General features: G+C 42.0%; 2 protein-coding genes across 3 annotated transcripts in view; one reads left to right on the forward strand and one right to left on the reverse strand.

Moving 5' to 3' along the window:
• LOC143433078 (carcinine transporter) overlaps positions 1-1,049 on the reverse strand; it is a 28,129-nt gene extending 27,080 nt beyond the window's left edge. The window contains exon 1 of the mRNA XM_076910201.1: positions 911-1,049. The gene's annotated coding sequence lies outside the window, so the exon portion shown is untranslated. The remainder of the gene's footprint in view (positions 1-910) is intronic.
• A 1,958-nt stretch (positions 1,050-3,007) lies between these two features.
• On the forward strand, positions 3,008-15,979 carry LOC143433081 (glutathione S-transferase-like). 2 transcript variants are annotated; one of them, XM_076910207.1, is made up of 5 exons: positions 3,008-3,134; positions 11,224-11,386; positions 12,327-12,494; positions 15,052-15,194; positions 15,660-15,979. In XM_076910207.1, exons 2-5 carry the CDS (start codon positions 11,242-11,244, stop codon positions 15,825-15,827), a joined length of 624 nt encoding a protein of 207 aa, XP_076766322.1. In that variant the 5' UTR covers positions 3,008-3,134; positions 11,224-11,241; the 3' UTR covers positions 15,828-15,979. The 2 variants fall into 2 exon arrangements, with proteins under 2 accessions (XP_076766322.1, XP_076766320.1); XM_076910205.1 differs by lacking the exon at positions 3,008-3,134 and adding an exon at positions 9,288-9,371.
• The last annotated feature ends 232 nt before the right edge of the window (positions 15,980-16,211 follow it).

Consider the following 16,211-nt stretch of genomic DNA (forward strand, 5'->3'; position numbering starts at 1 on the left):
CTCTCCTTGCATTTCAGAATATATCGACTCTACCTGGGAAGCCTCGAGCTACGAGGAATCGACGCGGGCGTCGAGGTCGACTCGCTGGGACAATGGGCGTGATTTCGCGCGTACAATTCTCGGATTTTGCGGCGACCAATTCAGCCAATTTTTTGCTTCACCGTCTGTTCGTACGTTTCTCTGGAGTTGTTGATAAATTTAGGGGTATTGTTCAGCGGAATATCGTTCACAGGTTTTATTTGCAGCTCGTGGATGTCCTAGTAATAACAGACTTTGAAGTTTTAAGATCTAGTTAGAAAGAATAATTTATTAAGAGGAACAGAGTGTGCGACAACTCGGTTTAATTCGAATTCATGCATTTATATATATGTATACAGGAGATCTTCTCTCGTACGCGTCTTAATTTCCGTTGGTCCGCCGCGATTAATCAGAGTTCAACTCGGTAGAACGAAAGATGCGTTAATTGGTTGCACGAGGCGAGCTTCCAACAGCCAAACGATTTCCTCATGATTCCGTTATATTTGCTCCAGTAAAGACTCCGCACTCGAGTCAATTTACTTGAGACTCCCTTCGTCGCGAAGAACTCGGAATAAAGTCTCAAAAGAAGAGGACTCCTCGGAGAGCTGGAGGCAACTGACTTATAAACTCCGTTTTAATTTCGAGACTAAAAATTCGATGCGAAAAATTCAAGTCTTTCATAAAATCCTGATTAAAACACCGAACGAACTTTAAATCAGAAGACTCCCTAGGAACCCCTATGAAACACATCCTGTTGCAGGAACGGTATTGCAAAAGTAATGGAAGAAACGAATTGTTGCGCATCGTAGGAATCAGATTTACCCCAGAATCGGTGATTTTTCTCAGTGAAACACGTCTCGAGCCGCTGAACTAGATTAGAACAGGTACTCACGACAGAGACTCGATCGAAATCCTTCTGGTCCTTAGCCGCTACCGAGGAAGAATACCCGCGGAGAGGAACGGTACCGCACTCATCGCCCACTAACCTTGCACTAAGCTCTATCACCTCGGTCTGGCAACGATAACAAAACTTGCGGACGCGTAGTACGTGCACTGGGCATTTTAGAGGCCCTGCATTCGATCAGGGTACGCGGAGAGCGTGTCGGCGTGCAATTCTTCGTCACTTAAAGAGAGTGGGTCATTAACGATGCTCTCCACGATCCTTCGAGCCGAGCATCGTTCTCGTGCCACGCACACCTCCTCTTTCTTCCATCTTCCATCGCTCGTTCAAGTTTTCCCGTGAAACGTGAACGCGATGCGTGTCGCTATTGATACGCGTTGTTCCCTCGATTCGTATGCGAGCGTTACAACGGCCGTTGTCGTGACGAGAATTTCCCGTTCGTGTAAAACGGTCCGGTTCGAGGCGGAGGATCGAGGTTGGTTGCATGGAGAGCAGTGGAGGAACGGAACTGGGAAATGGAAGATCCAGTGGTTTAGTTTCTACGGTAATTACAATCTTCTTTCTTTTTGTGAACATTTTTGTGAACATTTCATCCATTCTACTGAACGAATTTCGGTGTTGCTTACGATAATTCCATTTTAAACGTTTCGTTCTCTTCCATTCATAGGAATCATTCGTAAAATCCAATTGCTTATACAACATGCATTAAAGAGCCAGATATTATTATTGTTAGAAATGCACGACTTTTGTGGAAGGTGTTATAATTCATTTAGAAAATTGATAAAGAAGAGGAGCGTTTCGTTTCGATGGAATCTCATTGGCGACAGGTCTCGTTCCGATAGAGAGGCTCTAGAATACATGCAGGCCTAGTGGCCCCGATACTGGAAGAGGCCTCCATTGTGCGAAACCCACGAAGATGGAGGTAACGTAATGAAACTAACTGGCTTGCTCTGACCAATTAACCAACCCAGCCACGGCATAATATTTAACGTACACTCTTCACCTTCCCCTGTTCACGTGGCCGTTTACGCCCGTGGATATAGCGTTACATGGAAACGCGTCGCGAGGGAATATCATCAAGCGATGATAAATTGGTGGACATGGACGATCCTGCTTATGATCGAAATTACTTTCCACCGATCTCTCAGCGGAATATATTTCGGAGATTCGATAATAAAAGAAACTAGCTATTACAACTTATGTGATTTAACTTAAATAAAAATGATAACTGATTGGCAATTGCGTATTCTTCGAATTATATCTATTAAAGACGGCTAGAATTTGGAAGAATTCATTTAGAGAGGATGAATAGTAGGTTGGTTGGAATTGTTAATAAATTTTGTTAATAATTTCTGTAACACATGATAAATGAAACGTGTGGAATTTCAATGATAGGTTCAGACAAGGGGGAATGTAACGCGGTGAAGATGTCACTGTTAATTCGCTCTTCCCACCTGTTTGCTCGCGTCTGACCATAGACAGGCACGCTCTACTGCGGCTGCTAGGAATCCGCTGCACGTGTGCACTCGCACTTGAATAGACCATTTACTTGCTCTGTTTATCATTATCCACACCGTGTAATGATACTAGCCAGCGGTACCATTTTATTACCGTGGTTTTTAATTTTCTCGAACTGGGAAACACGTCTAACTTTTCCTAAAATTTCATTTCACGTACGAACTGCACGGATACGAAGGTTGACTGAATAGAGAAGCTTCAACTATCCACAATTGCATCCGAAATGCTAAAATTCCATACGCCTTCCAAACATCGTCCCTACTTCAAAAAATAAGTTCTCCAAATCTTGAACTCTTTGATCTGCAAGAACAATAAAATTCTGACTCGAAATTGCCGAAGGAAACCGACTTTTCTTAAAATATGATCAACCATCCGAGTGAAATATCGCGGAAAAAAGAAGATGCGTCGAGTGGGACAGGAAGGGGTGCAGAGTGCCATCCAGCTGCGAAAGAATTTTCGTTTCGTATAGCTGGTTCGGCTTGAGGGGGTGGATGCGAGGTGGTGGCATAAATATTCCGAGGTTGCGCATCGTGTTCGACGTAACTGGAAGGCCGAGGGAGGAGAGCAAGTGGTGGCGAAGGAACACGAGGGTCCCCGGATTCGTTTCGCGTGCGAGCTCAGTGCGAGCCGCGCTCCGCACGAGTGTTCGTCCAGCTGGGAAGAAGGGTGGTGGTACTTCCGGGCGAGGACACTGGCCGTGAGTTCGAATCGACAACCCTCCGTGGGCTAATCGCGATAGCAAACTTGCTCTGCTTTCAGTGTCTTCGTTTCTCCATTTTTGTTGGTGTTTCTCGCTATTTTTTCGCTGGCTCTCGTTGCCTCGAACGTTCCACTTTTGTCGCTTCGCGATAGTTTGACTGGAACGTTTGGACTTGTTGCTTTGAGGGTGACTGAACGGGTGACGTTTGCGATTGGAAAGGTGTACGTGCGTAAATATCATGCGTTCTGATTTGAAGTTTCCGAATCAGGTTTTTAAGACACATTTCCTTCTTGGTGTTGTTATGTAATAAGTCTGGTATTACGGTTTTTTTGCGATCATTTTTAAGAGAAACGATTTGTCGTATAATATAATTGAAGCGATTGAAAATTACGAATTCTCTGCATAACTTCATAGCATTTATCATACCTCTACCAGTAACCGTGCTGCCAGAAACGCGATTTATTTTTAAACCGCGCTATTTATAAAATACACTTGAACAGGAAGTAAGATCGATTTCTCCGAAAGTTATACAAGTTCGTAAAAGCACGGAAGATCGATACGTCAATCCGCGCGTCAAGCTGGCCGGTTAATCATATCTAAAAAAAATGTCTGCTCGATAATTGCCCTCTAACATTTCAGGAACTGTTTCGCCCTCTAATATTAATCGTTACGAGGGCGCAAGAAGGGACGAGTTGAAATAGGTCGGCGCGTGTGTTACCGCGGCATAGTTTTTATTCATGTATCCACTTGAAAAGTTGTCTATAGATACCTCACCAGGCTGATACGAACAGCTCGCTTTTTGGTCCCTTTTATTTCTCTCGCATTTTTCTTCCTCCACATTTCCCTCCCACTCTTTCAGTCTTGCTCTTCCTAGCCCGTTCCATCCTCTCTTCCCTTTGGCCTGGTTATTTTTCACGTAACCCGGGCAGCGGATGAATTTCCGCGCCGCGAAATTGATGACTCGGGGATAATGGAAATTTATCGCCTATAATAGCCTGCGTTCTCGTCAGCGAACCGTCCAACAACCAGAGAGGTATTAAGAAAAACGCGACAATCATGAATTATTCATATAATATACTCTTCTGTTGACTTGCTATAATAGCTGACTTCACGCGCCAACATTACAAATTTTAATTTCATTATAGTTACACAATTTTGTACCCAAAAGAAAGAGGGAAAGAGATAGATAGAGAAGCTGAAGGTGAACTGTGTCTAGGATCTTTATAGCTGCACGAGAACCGTTGCTAAAAAATTTAGAAGGCAATTCTAGGGGTAAAAATAAGACGAAAAGAGATCGAGAACAAGAGAATTGCAGCTAAAGCTTCGTTTTTGGGGAAAACGATTTCAAAAATTAACGACGAAAGTACGTGGGACTCCTACCGTTAATGCGCGCGTGTTTCATGTATTTTCCAAACAGTCTTCTTCGAAGACGAGGCTGCATACTCAATTTTATTCTTCCTGATTTTCATTCTACTCTTGCTGTGCTCCTGCTTACCCTTTCAATTTTCTACCAACGATAACAAAACCTTGTCTGAAATGGAATAAGATGATAGAAGACGTACCTAAAGTACAGGAGAAAGGTTTATTTCAACAATATGAAGATTGAGTTACGTGATTTAATGATCGGAATTTCTCCGATTCGAGAAAGAAGAAGAAACGCGCGCAACAGAATTCGTACACGTCCCAGGCTCGACGTGATTCTGAAAAGATTTACGAGCTTGTCTCCGGCAGACGAGGGATTAAAAGAAGGTCGAATAAAGAGGCTCAATGGATGAACCAGGTGGAAGTTCTCGAAGCAGTCGCGAATCACGAGTACGCTCTCGAGGAGGGATGAAAAAGAACGAAACTGAAAGACGACTCTCCCTCCTTTAATATACGTGAATTAAACGATGGTCCATCGACTCGAAGAAAAATTCGATCCTCGATCAGCTGTTATTGAAGATTTTTCACTGGTTCAGATGAAAACGAAGACTCGTGTAGGCAATCGTAATCCTCTGCTTTATTCATCGAATCGTCGATGTACGTGAAAACAGCACGGTAATCAAACATAAGACCGTCGGAACATAACGCAATGATTGCAACACGATCCAATTTGATGGGTTGTACGTGATCAAACCGCGCGGCAGATAATTTATTATTCAATAAACTGGACGGCGTCTGCCTTCGATGATTGGCAAGTCGATAACGATCACAGCCAACCGAAATAGACATTCTGCGGCCATTAAACAAACATTTTTAGTAAGCTTATTGCGAAACAATTTGCAAAGTATCCTGTTTACAAAATTGCGCCACAGACAAGATAACCGTAATCCTGATCGAAGATAAAGAATACAATTCTCTTTCATCGTTCAGCGAAGAAACAGATCATACTTAGAATCGAGAGGCCATATTGATTAGAAACTGGAAAACTCTCGCGATCGTTTCCCTTTGACAGACGTTAACGAACGCGACAAGAAAATTCGGTTACACCTGGATAATCGGATATTCAACGGAGAATTATAGGAGCGTGATTTTCCCAGGGGTGTTCCAAGTGGGAAGTCGAGGGAACGAAAACACTTTGAGCCTCTGGATGTACTTCGACCTGACCACCAATTGAATTAACCTGGCGTTCAGCATTGATTTTGCGTCCACGGTTGGAACCACATCGGGTATTATTGTTTAACAACGTGCTGTGCTTGATGAATATCGGCTTTACTTAATCCTCTGTACAATCTGCATAACTTTGAAATTGTACGCACATCTATCTGATTGTGGTAACAAGTATTTGTACATGTCATTTCTAAGCATTGACAATTCTTGTACACACGTTTAAATAAAGATTTTTATTGCTATATACCATTGCATTTTATTAACACACCACTCCCATAATAATCTTGAATAACCAATTCATAGCAATTAATAATTTCGTGAAGTCATACAACACTTAAAGTGTAAGCTTATGAACGAATGAAATAAGACTTTTAAAACTGCGAATACTTGGGAATGTAGCTTGAAAGTAACGCGAAATTAGAGGGGATTAAACGGGATTCAATCTGAGAAGTTCCTTTCTTCTCGAAGGGTGGCAACGGCAAATGAACGGGGATATTCCACACGATTCCGATTGCACTTTACCGTATTAATTAACTCAGGATTACAACGTGCTCCTGAACAATCGTATTAATCCGTGTAATCCGATACAATTGATTCACGGACGGCACGCCACTCGACAACATTACGGGAATCCCTGTCTCAATTATTGAATTGCTCATTGCGAAGTATTGCAGCGTAATTACGATACAATCGAGATGCACGTTCTAAAGATCGGAAGTATTTTAGTAATTGTTGCTAATTGTAAAACTGAACGGGATTTGGTTCGACCTTGTTTTATAACGGGAGCTCCGCTTAGCGATTCGAGTAATTAACAGACCGATTTTTCACCGCATTTTTATTCGATTACTTCATTATTTTGCCGCTAATTCTTTGAAACAATTCTTCGAACTATATTTTTTATTATGTAGTTTCCATGGGTTTATAAAATCCATAGAAATTGGTAGAAAATAACTTCGTACAGTTCTATAATAACTTCGCGAAATAACTTCGTGATCTAATAAAAATCTTTAATCCATTTCGAAAAGACAATTTGCCAAAGTGAAGTCGCACAAAATAGATTCGTTACTTTCTTCACTCAATTGGGAGTAAAAGTTTACAGGAAGATTAGATTGCGATGAAAGAGAATTTTTTTTTTATTCAACGCCGTTCGTCGTTGATTGGTCGCTGCGAGGTCTTCCAGAAGCACTGATTGGAGTCGTGTCGGGAAATCGTGAGGGGGAAAAAAGTTAAGCTCCTTACAGCTATACAGTTGCCGTCGTCGCCTACCGATAGGCAGCAATCTCGTTATAGACACTTCGATCCTCAGATTCTTAATATGATATCGATATCAGGACGATGCCTCGACGAGCAATTCATTCAACAAGCTTCTGCTTCGATATTAAAAAAAACACAGACACAATTTTTCATTCATTCGACCGAAACTAATGAATTTTTCATAATGAGCTGAGAGATACGTGATCGCGTTGCTTCGAAATGCATAAAACCTTCGAGTAAAAAAGGAACAATCATTAAAAAGCCATTAAACTTTAAAATCGATTCCTCGATTCGCACGCTTCCCTTCATTTGCAACAGCGTCCAAGTTTTCAGTAGTATAGGTCCCTCATGTACGGCCAACTTCTGAGTATACAAATTCAGTCCTTTAATAAAACGCGTGCGTCATCGATGAACAAGAAATTCCGTTCAAACTATCGAGCGCAGCAGAGTCAAGGTGTTATGCCAGAGGTGAAACGTACAATCGAAATCATCTAGAGTTTCAGTTTTCAGTTGCTTAGGGACGCGTCCACCCGACAATCGATACGAGACGCCCGTGGCACGAGTTGACCGGCACCGTCGTTCGATTAATCGGCCGAGCTCACCGACAGCCGCGTTCCATTCGAGATAATCCAACCTGCTCGCGGTTTAGTTATTGTCGCATTCGCAACGCTGCTTACCGGCGCCATAATCACGCGCAAACAGTATGAGGCGTCACGAGCAGGTTTACTGCTTCGCGGGAGAGGGTTGAAGCGACCCGAATATGAGGATCGACCGATCCACCCTCGCAATTAAGCGGATTAATTCCGCTCTGGTCGGAAGATGGGTGGAGTAATTGATTTTGAAAATCACGATGCTGGTGTTTCGAGTTTCGTCACAATCTGGACGAAGAGTCGAGTGGATCTGTCTTCCTGTTTCTCCTATTTTTTACGAAACGGAAGTACGACACTTCGAGGTTTTAATAAGTCGTTGTGAAACGTTATAAACATGATTGGCAAACCTGGTCCATTGACATCCTTTTCACCATTGTCTTCAAAATATAACCGCGTCTTTAGAAATTAGTCACGTGTCGGTTCATTATTCCGCGGAACGTGATCTACCGCTGAAACAAGATCGTTGAATCCGTTTAGACGACTATTTCAGTTTGTCCGTTAAAACGAGCGTTAATTAAACGATTATTCAACGCCATTCACCTCATTAGCAGTATGAGTGCCTATGTATAAACAATAATCCGTTCGAAACTTGATCCCCCTCTTTATACTAATATCGAAAATAACTACAGCCAATTGTATTTCATAGTAAACACCAATTTCAATTATTATCTTAATTGTATTAAAACCAAGGATTACGTCGCGCAAATTAATCAGGTTTGAGTGTACTGTCTGACATTATTTTTCAGAAAAGCCACGAATTAATTCCTATCCGGGAGACGTGAAAATCTCTGGGAAACTTCGTAAACACCCTTGCTCATACAAATTTCCATTTTCCCTCCCATAAAACCTTCCTCCCTCGCATCAATAATTCGCGTCTCCCTTCCATCCCTTTCTCGACGCCTTCCAAACCCTGTTCGCCATTCTCGTCCTCGATCCTTTCTACCAGCCACGTATATCATCGCGTACAGAATTCAGGGACAAAAATCCGGGGAGGAAGGCACTGACACGGAAATTAGACTAGGCGAAGTTAGTTTCGGCTATCAGCCAGTCCACGGCAATGAATTCAGACGATTCTCGCGAGGATGTACGAGTTATCTGCGATGGAGCGCCCATCGCGGACTCGATAGCACCCACTGGTGCACGCACGTGAACACGCAACCCCCTCGTTATGCGACTGGTCAGAGATTCGCGGGCAAGATTGAAATCCGTTACAGTTACGGAAGTGGGTTTACGAGTCCGTGAGTTAGGGGCTGATTTCGAAGAGTGCTGTCAGGGATTCCATAGACGGATAGATAGCGAAGAATTAATGCGTGCGCCCCTCGTTAGCCTAGCGCATTGGCACCCTCGTCGACCTAGTTTCGCGTAATTTCGAAGATCTACACCCTATCTCGCCACTCTGATTGTTCTAATCAGCGATAGCGTGCGTCTGAGGAATATTGCACGTTCATATGGGCAGAGTCAGGTTTGAATTCTGGTAAGGTGAACTGGATTTCTTAAGAAACGTCTCGTCGACTGTGTGGCAATTGAAATTGCATAATTTGCAACTAACGATCGTTGGTTCGCCGTGGTTTACGTGGAAAATTCTTGCAGTGAGACAGCAAGACTAAATGTATCTTGATTAGATTAGAATCGTAAAATTTCAGTGCTGAAATATTATCAGTGTCAACATCGTTTAGTGTCTCGTAAAACGTTCGCAGAAGTACGCACGTTTCAAGATATTCATTTGCCGGTTACACAATACGTGAGTAGAAATGGTTCATCCGTATCTTAATATTTTATTTTTAATATACCGTGTCGAAGGAATGGTAACAGTGAAAAACGGAGCCAATTAACTGCGGTTATCGGTGTCGGATAACGTTCGAGAAAAATGTACGAACAACTAGCTAATATTTTAGTCCCTGTTAATTTTCATACCAAGGCGAATGCTTTTTTCGATTTAACGAGCGAAAATCGCGAGCCACGGGATACGATTTGGACATCGTTATAATGGTGCAATCGATAAGCATTGTCGCGACTAAATTAATATCAGTTGCGTAATCTTGGCTTGTCGTTCTTTCTAATTCTGTACAGTCATCGTATCGAACTTATCATATCTCGCTGCAGTAAACAGAGGAGCAATAATAGCTGATGCTCATTCACGATGCGCAGAGAAAAAAGGATAATATATCTGATCTCGTAAATTGGAGAATTTCAAAGGGGAAGAGGAACCGTTTCGAAAATGGTATCGTAAGAATGAATAAGTGGAAAACGAGTATCGCAATTAATTTCTATCAGATCCGTCATATATTTGCAAAAAACTGGAGGAACGAAGAAGAGGAAGCTCCTTGAAATAGTTGGTGCATGCACGTTAAACTACAGACAAAAAGAGACGTTGTCTTGTTTCACCGTCCCTCTCGTTTTCTTTTCGTTCGCCTCTTCCGCAGGTACATCGTCGGTGGTATTAATCCCCGCAGAATTCAATATTCTGAAAAAGCCGTCGGTTTTCAGTACGCGAGAACGTTGCTCGTTAAGTAAAACCTGGCAACGGTAGCGTGAGATAATTAATTTCGTCGCACAATGAACGTTCCCGTTGGATGTTAGGTCTCGCTACGGAGAGACAGGGAGAAGGGAATCGATTCTTTCACGGAATATTCCTAAAGTGTCACGAGTCGATCTTAACAACAACAGGAAGAGGAAACAACAGAACTTTTTTAAACATTTGCTCGCCAATTTATCACAGTTTACACAAAAATTGAACGATTTATTGCTTAGACCGAGAAAAATTCGCGAGGAATATTTGAACTGGCGTTCGCGCTGTTGAAAGAACGAGTGAAAACCAACTAATTGAAATAAATACCTCGAGACAGTCGAAATTAATGCGTTAATAGCGTCTGGACTTTCTACGATATACGTTTTTCTTTCTATCTTCGATGGTGAACGTAAAGAAAAAATTGAGACACCGAGGGAGAAGTTTTCTAGAAGAAACTTTTTATGTCGATAAATGGAGGCGGTTGTTAATGGCAGGTTTAACATTAAAAGAGTTTCCTCTCCATAAAAATCGGACCTCGATGAAATACCCTTTGTGAAAATATCCTCTCTCTTTTTCAAAATATACCGGCGCGTAATTAATGTAGAACTCGATGAACCTGTGTACATTCGCAAGCAACTCTAACGCGATAGTATCACGTTCACCGATAATTAAAGTTTCCATTGAGCAAAATACATTTAAATTCGCACTACGAATAAGATACGAATCGAAAAAGTATTGCACGCTGGCTTCGAAGCAATAAATCACCACGCGAGGTGGTCGAGAGTCAGGAAAGTGGTACAAGTCAGGATTAGAAGGGATGAAACATCATTCGAGGGCGGCGGAAAGATCGCGGTCACCGAATTCCTCGTGTTCTTCCATTTTCGTTTGCGAAATTGGCATGCGTCAAACCCTGACCCCGTCTCCGATGTGACCCAAATTCGGTCCCAAGGAAATGCCTCACTCGAGGCACCCCCGCGACAAGTTTAAGCTGCGAAGTTCACGCGCTTTAGGCACTGTCACGCTGACAGACGGGCTGGCACAGCGAGCGCACTTTATAATGGAATAAAAGGGAATATTTTCGCAGATCAACAGGGGAGGAAAAATGAGCGGAGAAAAGCCGACGTACAAGTTGATCTACTTCAACGCCCGTGGCCGTGCAGAGCACATTCGCTACATATTCGCGTACGCTGGCATCGATTACATCGATGAGAGGATCGCCAGGGAACGGTGGCCTGAATTGAAGAAATGTAAGTGCACGAAATCGATTTTGCTTCCGCGTTACTACCCTAACATCCCGTCCGTTCGAATCCCCGTACCCGCCACCATCTTCCCTGCGCGTCGACGAGGGAACGTGCAGGACGATAAATTGTGGAAATTCACGAGCGAGAACGCGAAACGTTTCCAGAGAGCACTCGAAATAAAAATTTCGCGAAATATCGGTATTTGCATCGGACTTTCGTTTAACATTAGATTTGTGGAACCCATAAATCAGACGCACTTCGCACCGGTTGTTGCGAGAATCACAAGTGTTATTTTGGCAATTTATGTCTACTTTGATTGATTTAACGATCGAAATATATATATATTAAAGAAGAAAGATATTAAACGCAATTAGAAAGCGTCGTCTCCTCGTCATAGCGCGAAATTAGGGGCGAAGAAATGTATATTCAGCCCGCTTCCTTGCGCGACTAGCGAATTTGCATACGGTTTCGACACACGAGGAGACGACAGGCAACAGAGTTTTTGTATCGCATGCAAATCCAAGTTACTCGAACTAGAATTTCATACGGAAAACGCTCTATTCTGTTTTCTCTATTCAGCGATAAAGACCCGTGAAGATAAATTTTCTATGAATACGAAAAATCTGAGAATAATCGGAACAGATATTTCCGAGGACCTCGAAAGCCTCGCGGACTTTTTACGACCTATCTGCTTTAAGATCGTCATGAGAATCATCCCAAACCACCAAAGACATGCGATTCACACACGCACGTATCGAAATGGAAAAAATAGCGCACAGTTCCCGCGTGTGATTAGCAGGCAGCGTTGATTAAAACCGGGACAATTTTCGCCCTGCTATTCACGGGAGCACAAAATGGCCTCGAAGCCGGTGCGCGATTTCCCATCGACCGTATCCGTCGTTTTCCTTGCGTGGCGTTCACTCGCGGCCATATTATTTGTTCTTAGCGATGCCTTATGGAATGCTGCCAGTGCTGGAGATAGACGGGAAACCGATAGCGCAGAGTAACGCGGTGGCGAGGTACTTGGCGAGGAACCACAATTTAACAGGAAGAAACGAATGGGAGGCGATGATGTGCGACGTGCTCGTCGATACGCTCGGGGATCTGAAGCAATGTGAGTAGCTCGTTTCTCGTTTCGCTATTGAAGGAAATTGGAAATTCGAACATCCATGACCGAGGATGAGAGCGAGTGATATGTATCATTTCGTGGTATTGATGTATTTGTTGTGAAGACTCGACTCTGAAGAGCCTCTGACAGCTTGTGTCCACTTGTATCGTATCATCGTAACGCGTTGATGTGAACGATGCCAACACCTGTCGTTTACGTTGATACGTAACGATGATATAATATGAGGATACGTGACTGTACAGTGGATACGGATGAATTGTGTTGAAATTTGCCTCGATAGATTTTCTATACGTGGCAAATTGCGATACAAATCTCGATTCGTAGGTATCAAGCGTACAAGTATTAATATAGATTACAATAAGCCTGCTCAAATGATTTTCCAGTTGGGATCCTTGGATACTTTGTTTTCTGATTGATACGATGACTTGCTTCGAGAGTTTCACCACTCTTATGTACCAATGACATAAGATAAATTGTTTTTATTTCACGCTGGCAAAAATAGCGAGATAATTGTATCTGGTCGATATGTAAAAATATTGTGTCGAGGTATTAAGTGGAATTATATCAGTCTTTCAGATATCGATAAGGATAAGTGGTAATCAAAGTGTTGCACGATTTCATGAAACTTTTTCGTGATTTTAGCTTCATTGAAATAGCGATTGTACGTGTTTGATCGAAGCATTGAATAACATAGGGACAATTGAGGATATTAATTGTAAATGATAGATGTGCATATTGAAATTTCTGAATTTGTTGGGAGATATTCGATTGAACTATAAAAACTAAATGAAATCTCTAAATTGATGCTTTATATCTGAAGAAGGAGATTAGTTACAACTTACAGAGAACTTCTACAATCTCTCTGATAATTAATATCGTAGTTTCCTTTTATTTCTTTAACACGCATACCGCACCTCTTTTAAATTAAAATTAGCAAATAAAAATAGCAAACTATTTCCCACCAAGAATGCTTCTACAATCCCAGCGATTTAAAATGCAAATTTCCTTAAACATTCGAGGTTCGCTGACACAGAAATGTTTCCTTCTCTCAGTAACTCGGATTAAGAAATGCTTAATCGCAACTTATCTGCCGCCTTAATCGTTCGCGTACAGTTTGCATTCCTCGTGATGTACACCGATTAGCGTGGCAAGACGTAGCTTCCCCCCTTGTCCCACGACTTTTGCTCTTTGCCAAGCGTTCCCTTCGACTACCGTGAACGATCGCTACCATCATCGAAAACAGCCAGAACGGCCAAAGTGTTATCAGATGAATCGAAATGCAGAGAAATCTTGGTACGCGTTTAACGTACACTAATTTTCAACCACGATACGCGATTGTGCAACGCCAGTTTGCAGAATGCGTGAACGTTCTGCGTATAGACCGCATAAATTCAAGGGAATGGAAACGACCGAAACGAGAGACCCGTGTGGTAGTTTTTTTATGCCGACCACGTAACGTAGATCGAATTGAAGAATTATCCACGGGCGGAAAGGCGGAAAAAACGTGGAAAATTTCATACCCAATTAAGACTAAAATCAACCAAGAAAAATAGACTATCGATCGAATAATAATGTAACAATTTTTTTTCATCCGCGAATCATCAGCGTAGAGTAATTGCATTGGTGTCGCTTAAGATTAAAATCATCCGTGGGAACATCTCGCAGTGCCATGTACTGCATATAACATATCAATTTGTTATTTTCTTCTTTTTATTGCATCCTCGATGCACGTTGCGCCCTGTCGATGATTCACGATTCGATGCACTTGACGAAGTGGAACATTGCAAATTTGATCGCGGCATAACAAACGTGTTTTCGACGATCTGCTTTAAACCGTGGCTATTACCATAACGATCATAAACAAGAAGCGTCATAAGAACCAGGTGTCACGTGGCAGCACGCCTACGCGATTACTTTTACGATCCTTTTTTTCCTTTATGTACGCCAATATTTACGTAATTGTACGAAGCGCGTAAAAAATGCAGGGAGACGATGAAGCATTCGACGAGACGCACGAACATGTCAATAATTATCGAGAATATGATTGAACGACAAAACAACAGCAGAGAATTAATCATGCTCGATAGTTACTCAATCGTCCTGATTTATTCTTCTCTTTAAAAAGAAGTCCTCTAATTCTTATCCTCTTACAAACATTTAATGCGACTATGCGCGACCAGAGAATTGTAACTTTTACGTAGCCATCGCATGTATTTTGAGAGAAGGAAACGAGAATATTTCCGCTACAGTTTCAACGGCGATGATCATTACGAAAGATTTCTCAGGACCTCAACAAATTTTCCATCGAGATAAGTGAACATTATGGTTCTGGTAACACAAAAACTACGAAAACTTGTGGCACGAAATTGAGGAGAGCGAACGAAAAGAAGAGAAATATCGTAGGAACCGCGAGAGGCGCAGTCACGCTTCTTCCTTCGCAGCCTTTCAGGCTGCGTCTTCTTTTTCTTCGCGCTTTCCTCCTCGTTTTTTAGGGAATAAAAGACAAATGAGAAAGTCGCGGTTCGCAATGCGTACGTTCCAGTTATATCCCAGTATCGTACCGAGGAGGACCACTTCAAGAAGGAAGAGAAGAAAGCGAAGCTGTTGAAGGAGACGATACCATTCTACTTGAACAAATTCGAGCAGACTGTCAGTGAGAACGGGGGCTACACCGTTGGGAACACTGTAAGTTATTGTTTCCATCTGGATCTAGCGTTATTAGAAAAGTTTCCGGAGTCACGCGTCGAGAGAAATCCACAGATAATTAGACTACAGATTGATATAATATTTCTCGGAAAATTTGTCGCAACGAGCAGTGTCATTAAAATCATGTTGACGCGCAGATCTAAACGCGTTTTTCCGGAAACTACATTTTAGAACTCATTACCATGATTTCCCGGAAACTAATGAGCTATGTTGCTTCGATGAATGTACCTTTTACCTATATACATCTCTTTATAATTCCTTATGAGTAGTACAGAAGGAAAATTTTTCCGAACCGCACGCTTATGCATCATCTTACTTAATGTATTAATGAACCAAGCTACGTAAAACGAGAACTCTCTGCAGTCTATTGTAGTACAAAAGAAAAATGCGACCATTTTCGATGGAACAACGCTCAATTATATATATTTTAAAATTGTTTTTCAGACAACGTGGGCGGATTTTGTGTTCGCTGTGGCCCTCGAGAATTTCGAGAACATGTTTGGAGCAACAGCTTTGGAGAATTATCCAGGCCTACGAGAGCTGAAGGAAAGGGTCCACGAGATACCAGCGATTGTTAATTGGCTGGTTAAAAGACCTCACACCGAATTCTAAGGATGTCAGAATTCCAAGAGACAAGCACATATCTATGCTCTGTACGCGCTTGGTCAAATATCAAGTTGTGTTGATTAATGTTAAGAGTTATGGATACTACCAAGTGTACAAATTTTATCAAGAAAATTGTCTGTCTGCAAGTAGATTCGAAACGTTAAAATAGAGGCACTTATTTTACGTCTACTCGTCAAATTCTTCCTTTCGTGTCGTATGTTCTTAAAATTGATAAAAAAATATAAAGTGTACGTTTACTTGTGATGTGGAGTAGCTCGAGATAATATTGAACGTTTGTATAATTTGTCTGTTCAAAGCTCAATGTAACGAGGAAGGAAATTTTTGTTCCATTTCTTTGTACATATGTTGTAAATAAAGTACACAGTTACA

The sequence above is a fragment of the Xylocopa sonorina genome, chromosome 2, assembly GCF_050948175.1.
Source record: "Xylocopa sonorina isolate GNS202 chromosome 2, iyXylSono1_principal, whole genome shotgun sequence".
Classification (NCBI taxonomy): domain Eukaryota; kingdom Metazoa; phylum Arthropoda; class Insecta; order Hymenoptera; family Apidae; genus Xylocopa; species Xylocopa sonorina.